Source organism: Nuphar pumila, chromosome 5 (assembly GCF_984573655.1).
Source record: "Nuphar pumila chromosome 5, dmNupPumi1.hap1.1, whole genome shotgun sequence".
NCBI lineage: Eukaryota > Viridiplantae > Streptophyta > Magnoliopsida > Nymphaeales > Nymphaeaceae > Nuphar > Nuphar pumila.
The window spans coordinates 107758522-107774262 of record NC_143253.1 but is presented as its reverse complement, the minus strand read 5'-3'; the positions used below and the strand labels follow the sequence as shown (position 1 = coordinate 107774262).

Genomic DNA, 15741 nt, shown 5'->3' with positions numbered 1-15741 from the left:
TTAGCACACATACGAGCATGATCGAATCACATATATAGTTTTTTGCCTGCCTTAAAGCACATCTGAGCATGGTAGAATCACATATAGAGTTTTTTTATATGCCTTAGAACACATATGAACATGCTATAATCACATATTCAATTTTTTGACTGCCTTAGCACACATATGAGCATGATAGAATCACATATATATATATATATTTAACTTTTTGTCTGTCTTAGAGCACATATGAGCATGATAGAATCACATATAAAGTTTTTTTGATTGCATTAGAACACATATGAGCATGCTATAATCACATATTCAGTTTTTTGACTGCCTAAGAACACATATGAGCATATTATAATCACATATTCTGTTTTTTGACTGCCTTAGCACACATATGAGCATGCTATAATAAAATATAGAGTTTTTTAACTGCCTTAGAACACATATGAACATGTTATATATCATTTATGATAGAATCACATATAAAATTTTTGGCTTTGCCTGCCTTAGAGCACATATGAGCATGCTATATTCACATATTCAATTTTTTTACTGCCTTAGCACACATACGAGCATGATCGAATCACATATATAGTTTTTTGCCTGCCTTAAAGCACATCTGAGCATGGTAGAATCACATATAGAGTTTTTCTAGATGCCTTAGAACACATATGAACATGCTATAATCACATATTCAATTTTTTTACTACCTTAGCACACATATGAGCATGATAGAATCACATATAAAATTTTTGGCTTTGCCTGCCTTAGAGCACATATGAGCATGCTATATTCACATATTCAATTTTTTTACTGCCTTAGCACACATACGAGCATGATCGAATCACATATATAGTTTTTTGCCTGCCTTAAAGCACATCTGAGCATGGTAGAATCACATATAGAGTTTTTTTATATGCCTTAGAACACATATGAACATGCTATAATCACATATTCAATTTTTTGACTGCCTTAGCACACATATGAGCATGATAGAATCACATATATATATATATATATATTTAACTTTTTGTCTGTCTTAGAGCACATATGAGCATGATAGAATCACATATAAAGTTTTTTTGATTGCATTAGAATACATATGAGCATGCTATAATCACATATTCAGTTTTTTGACTGCCTAAGAACACATATGAGCATATTATAATCACATATTCTGTTTTTTGACTGCCTTAGCACACATATGAGCATGCTATAATAAAATATAGAGTTTTTTAACTGCCTTAGAACACATATGAACATGTTATATATCATTTATGATAGAATCACATATAAAATTTTTGGCTTTGCCTGCCTTAGAGCACATATGAGCATGCTATATTCACATATTCAATTTTTTTACTGCCTTAGCACACATACGAGCATGATCGAATCACATATATAGTTTTTTGCCTGCCTTAAAGCACATCTGAGCATGGTAGAATCACATATAGAGTTTTTTTATATGCCTTAGAACACATATGAACATGCTATAATCACATATTCAATTTTTTGACTGCCTTAGCACACATATGAGCATGATAGAATCACATATATATATATATTTAACTTTTTGTCTGTCTTAGAGCACATATGAGCATGATAGAATCACATATAAAGTTTTTTTGATTGCATTAGAACACATATGAGCATGCTATAATCACATATTCAGTTTTTTGACTGCCTAAGAACACATATGAGCATATTATAATCACATATTCTGTTTTTTGACTGCCTTAGCACACATATGAGCATGCTATAATAAAATATAGAGTTTTTTAACTGCCTTAGAACACATATGAACATGTTATATATCATTTATGATAGAATCACATATAAAATTTTTGGCTTTGCCTGCCTTAGAGCACATATGAGCATGCTATATTCACATATTCAATTTTTTTACTGCCTTAGCACACATACGAGCATGATCGAATCACATATATAGTTTTTTGCCTGCCTTAAAGCACATCTGAGCATGGTAGAATCACATATAGAGTTTTTCTAGATGCCTTAGAACACATATGAACATGCTATAATCACATATTCAATTTTTTTACTACCTTAGCACACATATGAGCATGATAGAATCACATATAAAATTTTTGGCTTTGCCTGCCTTAGAGCACATATGAGCATGCTATATTCACATATTCAATTTTTTTACTGCCTTAGCACACATACGAGCATGATCGAATCACATATATAGTTTTTTGCCTGCCTTAAAGCACATCTGAGCATGGTAGAATCACATATAGAGTTTTTTTATATGCCTTAGAACACATATGAACATGCTATAATCACATATTCAATTTTTTGACTGCCTTAGCACACATATGAGCATGATAGAATCACATATATATATATATATATTTAACTTTTTGTCTGTCTTAGAGCACATATGAGCATGATAGAATCACATATAAAGTTTTTTTGATTGCATTAGAACACATATGAGCATGCTATAATCACATATTCAGTTTTTTGACTGCCTAAGAACACATATGAGCATATTATAATCACATATTCTGTTTTTTGACTGCCTTAGCACACATATGAGCATGCTATAATAAAATATAGAGTTTTTTAACTGCCTTAGAACACATATGAACATGTTATATATCATTTATGATAGAATCACATATAAAATTTTTGGCTTTGCCTGCCTTAGAGCACATATGAGCATGCTATATTCACATATTCAATTTTTTTACTGCCTTAGCACACATACGAGCATGATCGAATCACATATATAGTTTTTTGCCTGCCTTAAAGCACATCTGAGCATGGTAGAATCACATATAGAGTTTTTTTATATGCCTTAGAACACATATGAACATGCTATAATCACATATTCAATTTTTTGACTGCCTTAGCACACATATGAGCATGATAGAATCACATATATATATATATTTAACTTTTTGTCTGTCTTAGAGCACATATGAGCATGATAGAATCACATATAAAGTTTTTTTGATTGCATTAGAACACATATGAGCATGCTATAATCACATATTCAGTTTTTTGACTGCCTAAGAACACATATGAGCATATTATAATCACATATTCTGTTTTTTGACTGCCTTAGCACACATATGAGCATGCTATAATAAAATATAGAGTTTTTTAACTGCCTTAGAACACATATGAACATGTTATATATCATTTATGATAGAATCACATATAAAATTTTTGGCTTTGCCTGCCTTAGAGCACATATGAGCATGCTATATTCACATATTCAATTTTTTTACTGCCTTAGCACACATACGAGCATGATCGAATCACATATATAGTTTTTTGCCTGCCTTAAAGCACATCTGAGCATGGTAGAATCACATATAGAGTTTTTCTAGATGCCTTAGAACACATATGAACATGCTATAATCACATATTCAATTTTTTTACTACCTTAGCACACATATGAGCATGATAGAATCACATATAAAATTTTTGGCTTTGCCTGCCTTAGAGCACATATGAGCATGCTATATTCACATATTCAATTTTTTTACTGCCTTAGCACACATACGAGCATGATCGAATCACATATATAGTTTTTTGCCTGCCTTAAAGCACATCTGAGCATGGTAGAATCACATATAGAGTTTTTTTATATGCCTTAGAACACATATGAACATGCTATAATCACATATTCAATTTTTTGACTGCCTTAGCACACATATGAGCATGATAGAATCACATATATATATATTTAACTTTTTGTCTGTCTTAGAGCACATATGAGCATGATAGAATCACATATAAAGTTTTTTTGATTGCATTAGAACACATATGAGCATGCTATAATCACATATTCAGTTTTTTGACTGCCTAAGAACACATATGAGCATATTATAATCACATATTCTGTTTTTTGACTGCCTTAGCACACATATGAGCATGCTATAATAAAATATAGAGTTTTTTAACTGCCTTAGAACACATATGAACATGTTATATATCATTTATGATAGAATCACATATAAAATTTTTGGCTTTGCCTGCCTTAGAGCACATATGAGCATGCTATATTCACATATTCAATTTTTTTACTGCCTTAGCACACATACGAGCATGATCGAATCACATATATAGTTTTTTGCCTGCCTTAAAGCACATCTGAGCATGGTAGAATCACATATAGAGTTTTTTTAGATGCCTTAGAACACATATGAACATGCTATAATCACATATTCAATTTTTTGACTGCCTTAGCACACATATGAGCATGATAGAATCACATATAGAGTTTTTTTATTGCCTTAGATCACACATGAGCACATGATAGAATCACATATAGTGTGTAATTTATTTCATTATATTTTGTTTATCAATACTGACTGTTCTTTTCTTGTGTAGGCTGTTAGCGATAATCAGGGTAGTGGAGCTGAAGGGACAGATAAAGACAATGAACAAGAAGACGCACAAAATCTTGGCGATGATTAGAGGACTTTGTTGAAGAAGTTCTATTTTTTTTATTTTTCCTAATTGTAATTGTTGAATTGTAAATAATTAAACTTCTTAGTTTTAAGGTGGAATGATTAATTATTATAGATACTTGTTATATGATTTTTTTTTGTGGTTTGTTTTTTATTTACAGGAAATATAAATTGTACAGGAAATATAAATTGTACAGTTCTCCGTAATTAATTTTTAAATAAAATTTTTTTGATTTTTTTTCGTTTTTGCGACGGATTAGCGACGGATGATTCCGTCGCTATTCATATTATTCTAGCGACGGCTTAGCGACGGAATTAAATCCGTCGCCACGCCGTGGTCGCCGTTTAGTACCGGCGGATTGGCGACGGAATGTAGCGCTCGTTATTCTGTCGCAATTAGCGACGGACTTGGCGACGGAATTATTCCGTCGCCAGTTAGCGTCGAAATATTCGCGACGTAAGCATACTGTCGCCGCGTTGTCGCTAATCCGTCGCTAACATGGTTAGCGATGGATTAGCGACGGAAGGTGGTCGTCGCTAATCTACTGCTTTGTTGTAGTGCATTGCATAAGGAGTTCCTGGATGGCTCCTTGCTCGTTCCTTTTGCGCAGTATCAGAATCAAAGGACTAAGGAAGCTCGTAGAATGCAAATGGACACTCATGGGTGCAGATCGTTGTGCCTAGACCAGCACTAACGCCTTGCAACGGCCATGAATGTTGATATGTATGGCAACGAGGGATTGAGAAAGATGATCTTGCTGAAAAAAATATCTCGGCAGACCTGCCTCTGGCATCCTGCTACCTCCGGCCGGCAACGTCATCCCAAGAAGGTGCATTTCTCGATGACACCCGTGATGATTGAGAATCCAACTGCAAATAAACCCCATTTGTCGTTTTTGGTGGTTGGTGGAAGTTCTCATATGGAAAGACGTCTTCTTCCCTTGAGAGAAGACTTAAATGTCTTTTGGCCTTTCATATTCTATAACTTTAACAAGTGTGGCTCCCACCTACAGTTTAAAAGGTAGGTGGCATCCTGCTACCTCCGGCCGGCAACGTCATCCCAAGAAGGTGCATTTCTCGATGACACCCGTGATGATTGAGAATCCAACTGCAAATAAACCCCATTTGTCGTTTTTGGTGGTTGGTGGAAGTTCTCATATGGAAAGACGTCTTCTTCCCTTGAGAGAAGACTTAAATGTCTTTTGGCCTTTCATATTCTATAACTTTAACAAGTGTGGCTCCCACCTACAGTTTAAAAGGTAATTGTTGTATGGTCACTTCTACTTTGTTCTCCTCAATATTTTGAAGTTGATCCTTCGTGGGCTTTTAAATTCCTCACGAACATAAATTATGAGTCGCTACCGGATGAGGATTTCGAGTGTGTATGTGATGTTGTGTCAAATAATGATATATGGGATGATGTAACACCGGACATGGAGGGGAGGTTATGGGTTGAGCTTCGTTTTGATGATGATGCTGTTGATAACATTGTGCCTCTTGCTGATTGGAATGCACAGTTTGCTAGTTCACTAGATGCGCTTGAACCTTGCATTGGTGTGACACTCCCTCCTTATGTCAAGGACAACATTAAGAAGAGCATACACGAGTGTGCAGCCTTGTTGGTTGTCATGGAGAACTAAGCTAGCAGCTATCTAGCTCGGACACCATTTCAAGAGCGATAATGAAGCAGGGTAGGTGGAATTTACGTGGCTTGGGGAGCTGCGCAAAATAGGTTTTTTTGGCAAATTGGATCAAGCAGGAATGCTTTGATATATTTTGTGTGTAAAACGAAGTTGGAAGAAATTGACAATTGTATATTTAGAAGCCTATGGTGCAATGGTAACTTCTGAAAACATTGAAGAATAAATTTTTATTTTCCTCTAAAAGATGTTTAAACTTTTTTTTTTTGCTTCTGAAAATGACTTGTATCAGCAGTACTTTTCATTATTGGTCTTATTAGCAAAAATAACAACAAACATAAAAACGTCAGTAAATTTATGGACAATATTAACATATATCTTAGATGCAACAAGGTGCATCTTCAAACAAGCCACTGATTGAATTTGCTTTATTTTTTCATTTATCAGGATGTCTTGCGCACCATCCACATTAATAGTCAGTGCCCATTAAGCACATATAGCAGAGAACATTATCTAAGCCTTTGGCAACTAAATTTGGAAAGATACAAAGCAATTGAGAAGCCTTTACCTCTCTTATTTTACTAGAGCAAACGACACTCTTTATTTTTGGAGAGAGAAAATAGAGTGTTAGATATGTGCTTTATAGTTTTTCATTTCTTGCAAACAATTCCACGCCCGCTTAATCCACTTCCACACTCCAAGTTTTCATATTCACTAGCAGTTGGCAATTCACCACCCATGCTGTGTCTGAACCTTGAGACAGCACAGTCGGCTGTGAATAGGCCTGACGACGTGAACTCGAGGTCACCGCCCAAGACCGGCATAGGCACTCCGATCTTAGCCCGGCTCTTGTAGTTTGGTGCATATGTCTGGCCCAGCACACCGCTCACATCACCACTTAGTGAGTAGAACTTGAAGCTCAAGTCTAGATGGGCAAAGCAATCATCATCTGTTATCCCATAGCGGTGGATCCTCGATTCCTCCTCAGTGATTGGAACCACTCTTGCTGTTATCTTGAAGTTGTTGGTGACCTCTATGGTGATCTCATTAGCTTCACTCACACGAGCAATGGTGAGTTTAGGTGCTGTTTCAGTTCCCCAAGTTGCTTCTTCCTTGTTAGGGAGGAACATTGGTTGGCCATCAAAGGCAATGGAGAATTGATCAACATTCTCCTCCCATTTTCCTACCTGTTAAGAACATAGTCACAAATCTCATTTTTGGGAAATCTCGACCAGAAAAGTGGTGATATTTTCAAAATCTGGTTTTTTAAAGAAAAGTATTGGTCTATGTGTGTGTGTGTGTGTGTGTGTGTGAGAGAGAGAGAGAGAGAGAGAGAGAGAGGATCAGGTGCAATCACGTAGCACACTTTGATTGTGGCCCAGCACCTGACTGCCCTCCATCTCTGGGATGTAGCCTGTCGGCTGTGCGTCCCCAACATAAGATGGAGGGAAGATAAAATACAACAACGATTTTTTCAATGTGATTGCACCTGATCTGCTCTCTCTCTCTTTATAGATATGTGTACACCTATCACACATTTGCTGGCTTTCGTTTGGTAAAACCCTTAAAGTCCTCCTAACACCAAAGAGTACTCCCATATTCCATCTTGTGGCAAAGGTTGCTTTCAGTGTATTTCGAATCATGTTCATCCCATGTCAGGTGGCAAACTACAATCGCCCATAAACAGAAGGGCAGAGACCTCCCAGATGGTGCCTTGTGACTTGATGATCCCAATTCTCTGAGGCGTGGTTCTGTGTTCGAGGCCAAAACACATAGCGTTTGTCCTTTTAATGGGGGGGGGGGAGAGAGGGGCTCCCATTTTTTTACAGGCGGGGTAGCCACTGGCTTTTTCCCTGGTGGTGCCTCGTCACCGGATCTGCTCATCATTTCTCTACTAACTTCCATTCCCTTTTATGGGTCATATTTCTGCTTTCTTTTCTATATCTCTATTAAAAAAGAACAAATATAAATGAAATAGATCAAATTAAAGAGGTACTTTCATGGATCATTCCTTACCTTTTTGGCACCTAACAACAATTGGTGATTATCAAAAAGGACTCCAATGGACTGAACCCATGTGAAATCACGGGTCATTCCTTCCACTCTCTTCCCAATGAAGTGTGCATTGATGTGGAGGTTGGAATCAGAGAGCAAGCAGAAGTCCTTGTCCTTCTTGCCATGGAAGTAGAAGGTGATGCCATCCCCACCAATGAATCGAGGGTCCTGGCACACTGCTCCTGGCTTGTTGCAAGCTAAAACCACAAGAAGGAGAAATTTTGCATAAGCAATATTTCCCACTTTTGTTTTTTTTGAGTTCATGAACTTGGAAAATAATGATGTTGGAGTTCATGAACTTGATTGATAGTAACAAAAAGTTCATGAACTTTTTTAATATGTTTAACGTGTGAAAGATATCGTAAGCAAAATAACCAATATGAATTTAAGACTCCAGCCAAGTTCTTGGCTAGGACTTGCATGGCCAAGTCAACTAAAATCCCAAGACTAGTTTGGCCAAACATGAAATAAAGCTATACTCACTGCATATGGGCTTGCAAGCTGCGCAGTCTACAATGCAGTCCTTTGGACAGTGAGGAGGGCAGTAGAATGACACTTTGTAGCATGCCTTGTAAGCCTTGTGCTTGCATGTATGCTTTGTTGGCTTGATGAGTTTGGCTGCCAGGGCAACCTCAGTGAGGATGAGGAATGAGAGGAAGATGGAGATCCCCAGGCCCTTCCTTGAAAAGGATGGGGAAGCCATTTTTTCACCTAAAACAGTGTCTATCAACCTGCTGCGAACCCTAGCATTAAGTGCCCTTTTATAAGGGTTTGGGACTAGAGGCTCACAAGTGTGTCTTATATAAAAAACAAAAAACAATTCATTGTTGCTTTAAAAATAGGAAAACAAATGGATCAGATCTTGTGAGAATCATGATAAAAAATCTGACACTTTGGTTCTGGCTATGACGCTTAGGATCCAAATTTTTGTTGGGTTCAGATGTGGGACTCGATTAATGGAATTATTTGTGCATGTAGTACGGATCCATATCAATATTTTATATTAGATTCATGTTCAAATTAATGTCAGATCCAATCGTTTTTGTAGTTTTAACATGTAAAAAGCTTTGTTTTCATTCTATAACTAATCTAGTATTACCATGTAAACAATGGATCTGGATACAACTCTACTTCATCTTATTTGTATTAGACTCAAATATAAACAGAAAATAATTGTATTGTCCTTGCAAAATGGTGCGCGTTCTGAAATACCTAGCAATTTGACAAAATCTACCATATATCCAAAATTTTGATTCTCTACTTTTTTAAGATGTTTTTACCCCTATGCAAATATAGCATGATGGTTGCAACTCAGACTTGCGAATGTGCCAAAAAAGTGTGAACTTTTTACTAAAAAATGGCTTAAGGCAAGAGGACATTCACAAATATAGTATGACCTTCGCAACTCATACATGCGAATATCTCCAAATTTATATGTTAACCTCCTTTTACTAAAAAAATCATGTTTGAAGATTTACATGCATGATTTGCAAATGTCCTCAATCTCAAATATGAGTTATGAATGTCCTCCTATATTTGTGTGTGTGGGTTGGGGGGTAAAAATGCTCTTAAAAAATCGATAATTGAAATTTCGGATATGCAAAGGATTTTGTAAAATTGCTAGGTATTTTGAAAAATGCATAATTTTGCAAGGACATTACAATCATTTTCCAAAATATGAATCTACGGCATGCAGTTCAGATTCAGATTTGGATCAAGCATTATGAGAACCATACCTAACCGGTTGGCATGGTACTTGTTATAAAGTGGATCGGCCATGCAATCTGGTCCAGTACTATCCAATGGAAGGGCATATTTCCCAACACCATTCCCATAACAGAATTGGAATGGCGACCTGCCCAACCGTCCCATGTGATCTCATATCAGGTGGCTTCAATAGGGGATTTGTGGTTTACCAGGATGAGGCTGTAGGAAGTTCCATGATACTCCTTAGCTTAAGGATCCCAAAGTCCCAAGTTAAGGTAACAAGAATGAACTTACACATATTCAAGTGATTTCAATGGGGGTAGACCAAGAAAGCACTTGGGGGAGTTGTGATTTGCACCCTTCCCCAAAATAATTGAAGTGACTCCTGATCTTTGTGCCCTAGGATGATATCTGTTACCTATCTGAAAATTTTGGCATTGGCATGCTTACGATGCAGTGCTCCTGTTTTATACAATATAATAGCAGGAAGCGTGTGTGAGTGTGAACTTAGGTTCATGAGATGCATAGAAACTGCCTTGATAGAAGGAAATTTGTTATTAAATGTTATAGCGTTTTGACTTGGAGCTGGGTTGATCTGTATATCAATAGTAAATGGAATCAGGTTTTCTGGACCTCACATGTGCTGAGAAACGAGATGTTGCAATCGGCTGAGCTCGGTTAGTAAAAAGCTCGTTGGAACAAATATAAAATATTCTCAGCAAGCCGAACACAAACAACGGGTGTTCAGCTCAGCTCGTACAGATCCTAAAGCAGTAATAAATATATGTTTCACATTTCGGATCGGGTCCAACCTTGAGTGACCCAGTTTGACACAAGGCACTAATGAAGGCATTAGTGGGGAGTTAGTGGGAGGGGATAAATGAATGTGAAGAGTTCACATTCAATATGGCATGTGAAGGGTTCAAATGTCATGTATGTAACCCTGAGATGATCGTGGGCATCGATAGTCAGAGGAGAACACCGTGCACTTGCGCCAACACTCATTTCATTATGTATGCTTGCCTTTACATTCCAGTTATGTTTTTAGGATGCCCACAATATATTCTTGCTAGATATATTTTATATCACAATATTATGCAGTATAAACAGTCAAAATGCTTGGCTTGCAAGCAATTAAGTTTAAAATTCAAATATTATTGCTAGGAGCTTTGAAACCATATCTTTATTTATAAATGAGTCGGCTGGAGCTTGGCTCAATAGGTCTACGGTTCAAATCCTATTACTTCCAGCTCTGAAACAATATAGCTTTTTTCATGAATGAGCCAGCTCAAATTTGGCTCATTAGCTCATGCTCATCATGAGCTTAAGCCCTTGGGTCGACTCATTACAAAAACGAGCCAAGCTTAAACACTTCATGTTTGGCTTGTACAGCTCGTTTACCAGCCACATTTCATATGAGACTTGAGAAGTGCTTTTGACTTGAGCCAAACTTTAGGCATTATTTGGAGTTGGTTACGACTTTGATGACTTGGAGTTGGTTAACTCAACTGAGACCTTAGGACCCACTCTATGCTAGGCTTTTGAGCTGACTTAATAAGCTGGTATGTTTTGTCAAATGTATAGGCCTATGTTGTTCGATTAGTTTGCCTATTGTGTGTGGCTAAGGAGTCGGGATCAGGTGCCATCACATGGCACACCTACTGCTTTCAATCTTTGGCTGACAGTCTGTCAGTAGTGGGGGGCCCAAAAGCAGATGGAGGGCAGCCAGGTGGCAGAGGCACACTCGATCCTGGCTCGAGGCTAGGTGGGTCGGCTTAATGTTATTTCAAGTTGAAGGATATTGCGAGATATTCGAGGTATGTGTCCCTTGCCGCAAGGTCAAAGTCAAGGGAGAGTACTCATGAAGTTTTACACCGTGGACACTGAAACAAGATCATGGTTTATTTGCACCTGTAGTCCTCTAGTAATAGAAAGTTGAATCACAACAGTGGTTTCTCTTTGTTATAAAAAAAAAAAAGGGTCATTCAGTTAACCTAAGGTTAATCACATGGGCCAGGATGGACACCTACAGGACACTGATGACAACTAGGGTGAGGGTATGTCGCAAATCACCAGAATCTCTGGCAGATATCCAAATCTCGAGGGTGTCCAACTTACATAGATCCAAACCGATCATTGTTGAAACTAAATGCCACACTTTTACAAGGTAATGAATAGAATATTGGGTTTTAGAAATCGATCATTGTTGATCCCAACACATGGTGACGTACACTAACAGCGACTATCAAATAAGCATAGTTTATAGAAATCGAGGAATGAGTGCTCCTCCAGATACATGGAGGGAACCCAAAGAATTCTCTTTTCTTTTGATATAACTAATGTTTCACTATTTTGATCAAAGCATTAATTTAGGTATATCCTATTTCCTAGGTCCCGATGGAAATATCATGTCCTGCATACCATGGAGCAGGTGGACTTGCGGAGCAACCATACCATGAAGCAATTTTAGTCCACTAAAATGATTTTTCATGCTTATGAAATTCCACTTAATTCTTTCATTTTCATATTATTAACAAGTTTAATAAGTATGGATATCTATTCATCACATATATCAGGATATTTCGGAGTACAGAATTCATATTTTTAGGATTTTAATTTAAAACCAATATTTCAAATCAAAACATTACATTATGTAAAGATGAAGATGGATCGTACCCAATTAATTATCTCAATTTTGTCATTACATTTTGTGGGGAGGATTGGGTGCAAATTGCACATTTTTAGTGTGCTGTGATAATCCATTCATCATTGCTTGGGCCCCACAGCTAACAGCCATGGAAGGACACACTAAAAGTTTGCTCTCAGATTGTACCTGATCCCTCCAATCTTTTTTTTTTCATAGTTACCTGCATAAGAGGTGAGTACAAGAAGCCACACGCAAAATGCAAACCGGGAAGGGTTTAGGAAGCGATAAGCTTAAGTAATAGATGAAACCTGTGACTTTTATTTTGTATTTGTGAGCTTTTTTATTAAAAATACTCATTATTTATGCAGGTTTTATAAATGAAAACGTAGTTCTTATAAGAAGGTGAAATTCTTTTTACATGAATAGTGCATTTTCCAGCATCAAGAATGTTTGATTTCTTGTCAAAAGAGTAGACTTCATATTCACAAAAAGTGAGTTGCTCATAAAGATTTTAGAAGCACTTTAAATAATTGTGCGGTTTCACCCTTGTGAAGTGAGTTTCTGGCAAGGGAAGCTTTGACGCTTTTACAAGCTTCCATTGCTTATAGATTTTCCTTCTTCAAATCCTAGGAAGGAGGTTGGCTAATTGATTATAGATCACGGCACCTTCATGTAAATAACTTCATCTGTATTTATATTTACACCAGAAAATTTGAGTGGGAAATAGGTGCCTACCAAAAGTTAAGAGCTTACCACGAGTCTAGGAAGGTTTTCAGGATGTTTTTTGCAAATCTAACCTTGTAGATGCGTTTGACATGGATTAATTTGCTAAAAAACGACACTTTGGATCATGTTTTTCTATATAAAAAAACATGAATTTTTCAGCTTGAATATTTATGAAAAGTGCTAATAATTTGTTAAAGATTTTCTAGCTTTTTCAGCATGATCTAACAGTGAAATTCGTATTGACTTAAACCATCCATAAATAAATGTGTGTGTATGTGCATGCATCAACTAACCTTATGATCGAGACCCAGGTTTGAGGATTGAGGCCATGAGGAGAACTTCTTGGGACGACGATGAATTTCAACCTGAAATCAGTAAGACTGCAGAACCTCAGCCGCTAGCCTAGAGTATGCCGGAAACATGCTCCGCTCCTCCATCGTCATCGACAAAGACTCCTCACGGAAAGTCAAAGTGAGCAGCGATTGGTAGACTGACGGAAGCAATGGTCAGATTGCATTGGAAGCATGGGCTGGCCATCAACCAGGCTACCCTTGCACGTCTAGGCCAGTCACTAACTGAGTGGGGCATCTCCCTCGAGTGGAGGAGGCCACCGGGCCTTGAGCAGGATTTTTTCTTGAAACTATCAAGTAAAGGGCCTTCAAGGACTGTTTAGAGGCAAGGACATTGCACACAGAAGATGTTCATAGTTTCATATGGGCGACCCCATTATCGTAATGTTTGACTTAGGCTTGAGAACCCCTTCTTCCAGGATTGATGTAATGACCCGAATCTGGGCCTCTCGAGCCGGGGTTCGTAGACATTAATTCTAAAAAAAAAATTCCAAAACAACCTCGAAATGCATGTCAGAAAATGCTTATATATATATAATCATCAAGTTCATTCATTTAACATCAACACAATTATCAGTGCCCATCAAAGATAAATGATCAAATACATGTGCATAATATAAAATAAAATGCATAAATAAAAGCAAAATATTTCCATCACTTCAAAGTATACCAGTAGCCTATCCACGAGTCATGTTCTTCTATCTGTTGTTGCTCATGAACCTGTAGTTGTAACTAAACGATGGTGAGTCTACAACTCAGTAAGTTTTCATTTATAAATAAGACACAACCGTTACAACTGTAGTGAGCACTAAGTTCATATTCTTAGTTTAGTTTGCTAACCAAGTACACATATTGATTATGTATTTTATCCTCCTTTACCAATTCTCTTTCCTCATTTTCAAACTAGACCAAAATCAAGTCTATGATTTCTTACACTGGATTCAAATCTAAATCTTTTCTAGTTTGGATCCCTCATGGGTAGAGATCTAGTCTCTGATTTCCATACTGGATCCAAATCTAATATAATAGATCCATACCTGCTTCATTCTTGATTTGGTACAAAGTAAAACCCATACTCAATCCAATTTAGGTTTGGGTCTGAATTGGATCCATTCAGGTTTGGTCCTACTGAATCCAAACTTGTTTCAATCTTATCTGGTCCCATTGGATCCAAACCTGATGTGTTTTGGTCGTGTCCATTAGATCTGAACTAGACCTATTTGGTCCATTGGATCCAAACCAGATCTGTTCTAGGTTTGGTTTAATTAGATCCAAACCTAAATTTGGTTCATGATGAAAAACTAATGCAATCACTATCTTGGTTTTTTCCATAAATATAAATATATATTTTTTAACCATTGATCGACTCGTTCTATTATTGATAGACCTGACTTGGTCTGAAGTGCACCCAGATCGAGTCTTCTGGCCAAAACAATTGGTTGACTTGGTTCAATTTGAATCCCAAACAGAGTCGGTTCATAACTTTTGTTCTGACTCGGTCTGGGTTACACCCAGACCAAGTAGGCTGGCCAACTTGGTCTGATTCCAATTCTCAAACCGAGTCGGTTCGATGGCTCATAAAAAAAACTAAGACAAAGGCCCATGTATTCCTCTCTCTTTTTTTATATGAAAAAATAAGACAGGGGCCTAACGTCCCTCTCTCTCTCTTTCTCTAACTGGTTGCCACTGTCAAGAGCACCCCCTGACTCCTTCCTCTCTCACCTAATGGTGTTGCCGACAACTGTGGTTGCCAATGATGGGGGTAGAGGGGGGCATCTCCCTCTGCTCTCCTTCCTGGAGGGTAGTAGAGACAAGGGCGACCCCCCTATCTCCTGCCCCTCTCTCTTGGCCATCCACCACCAACAACCACTAGGTTGCCAGTGTTTCGAGTCTTAGCGAAAACAAAGGAACACCCTCTGTCTCCCACCTACCCCACTCCCCCTTTTTTTTGTACAAACAATGGTAGAAGGGAGAGGGGCTAAATTAATGAACGACTCCACTGACGTGTCTCTCCCGCAACCTCTCTCATTCCTTTACACCGACTCTCGTCTCTCTCACAAGTTCTCTCTTTCTTTCTCACTTCCACTCTCTCTCTTTGTCCCATCTCTCACGTAAATGGGGGATTGAAAGAAGGGACCCATTGGCTTACATAGACCCATTGTTACCTCCTCTCGTTAATGAGG

The 15741-nt window shown here is 37.6% G+C and overlaps 1 protein-coding gene across 1 annotated transcript; it reads right to left on the bottom strand.

Annotated features, from left to right (window-relative positions):
• Positions 1 to 6723: 6723 nt before the first annotated feature.
• On the bottom strand, positions 6724 to 8831 carry LOC149838050 (uncharacterized). Its single transcript, XM_090008179.1, has 3 exons — positions 8612 to 8831; positions 8090 to 8325; positions 6724 to 7260 (listed from the first exon to the last, which is right to left on the bottom strand). The coding sequence occupies exons 1-3, from the start codon at positions 8829 to 8831 to the stop codon at positions 6724 to 6726; spliced, it is 993 nt and encodes a 330-aa protein (XP_089864305.1).
• Positions 8832 to 15741: the final 6910 nt, after the last annotated feature.

What these genes read in the sequence shown, in the direction of transcription:
- LOC149838050 (XM_090008179.1), bottom strand. Translation starts at nt 8,831, where the DNA reads ATGGCTTCCCCATCCTTTTCAAGGAAGGGCCTGGGGATCTCCATCTTC. An exon ending in AGCTTGCAAGCCCATATGCA is followed by an intron (nt 8,326 to 8,611) that starts GTGAGTATAGCT and finishes TTGTGGTTTTAG; the next exon opens with CTTGCAACAAGCCAGGAGCA. An exon ending in TGTTGTTAGGTGCCAAAAAG is followed by an intron (nt 7,261 to 8,089) that starts GTAAGGAATGAT and finishes TGTTCTTAACAG; the next exon opens with GTAGGAAAATGGGAGGAGAA.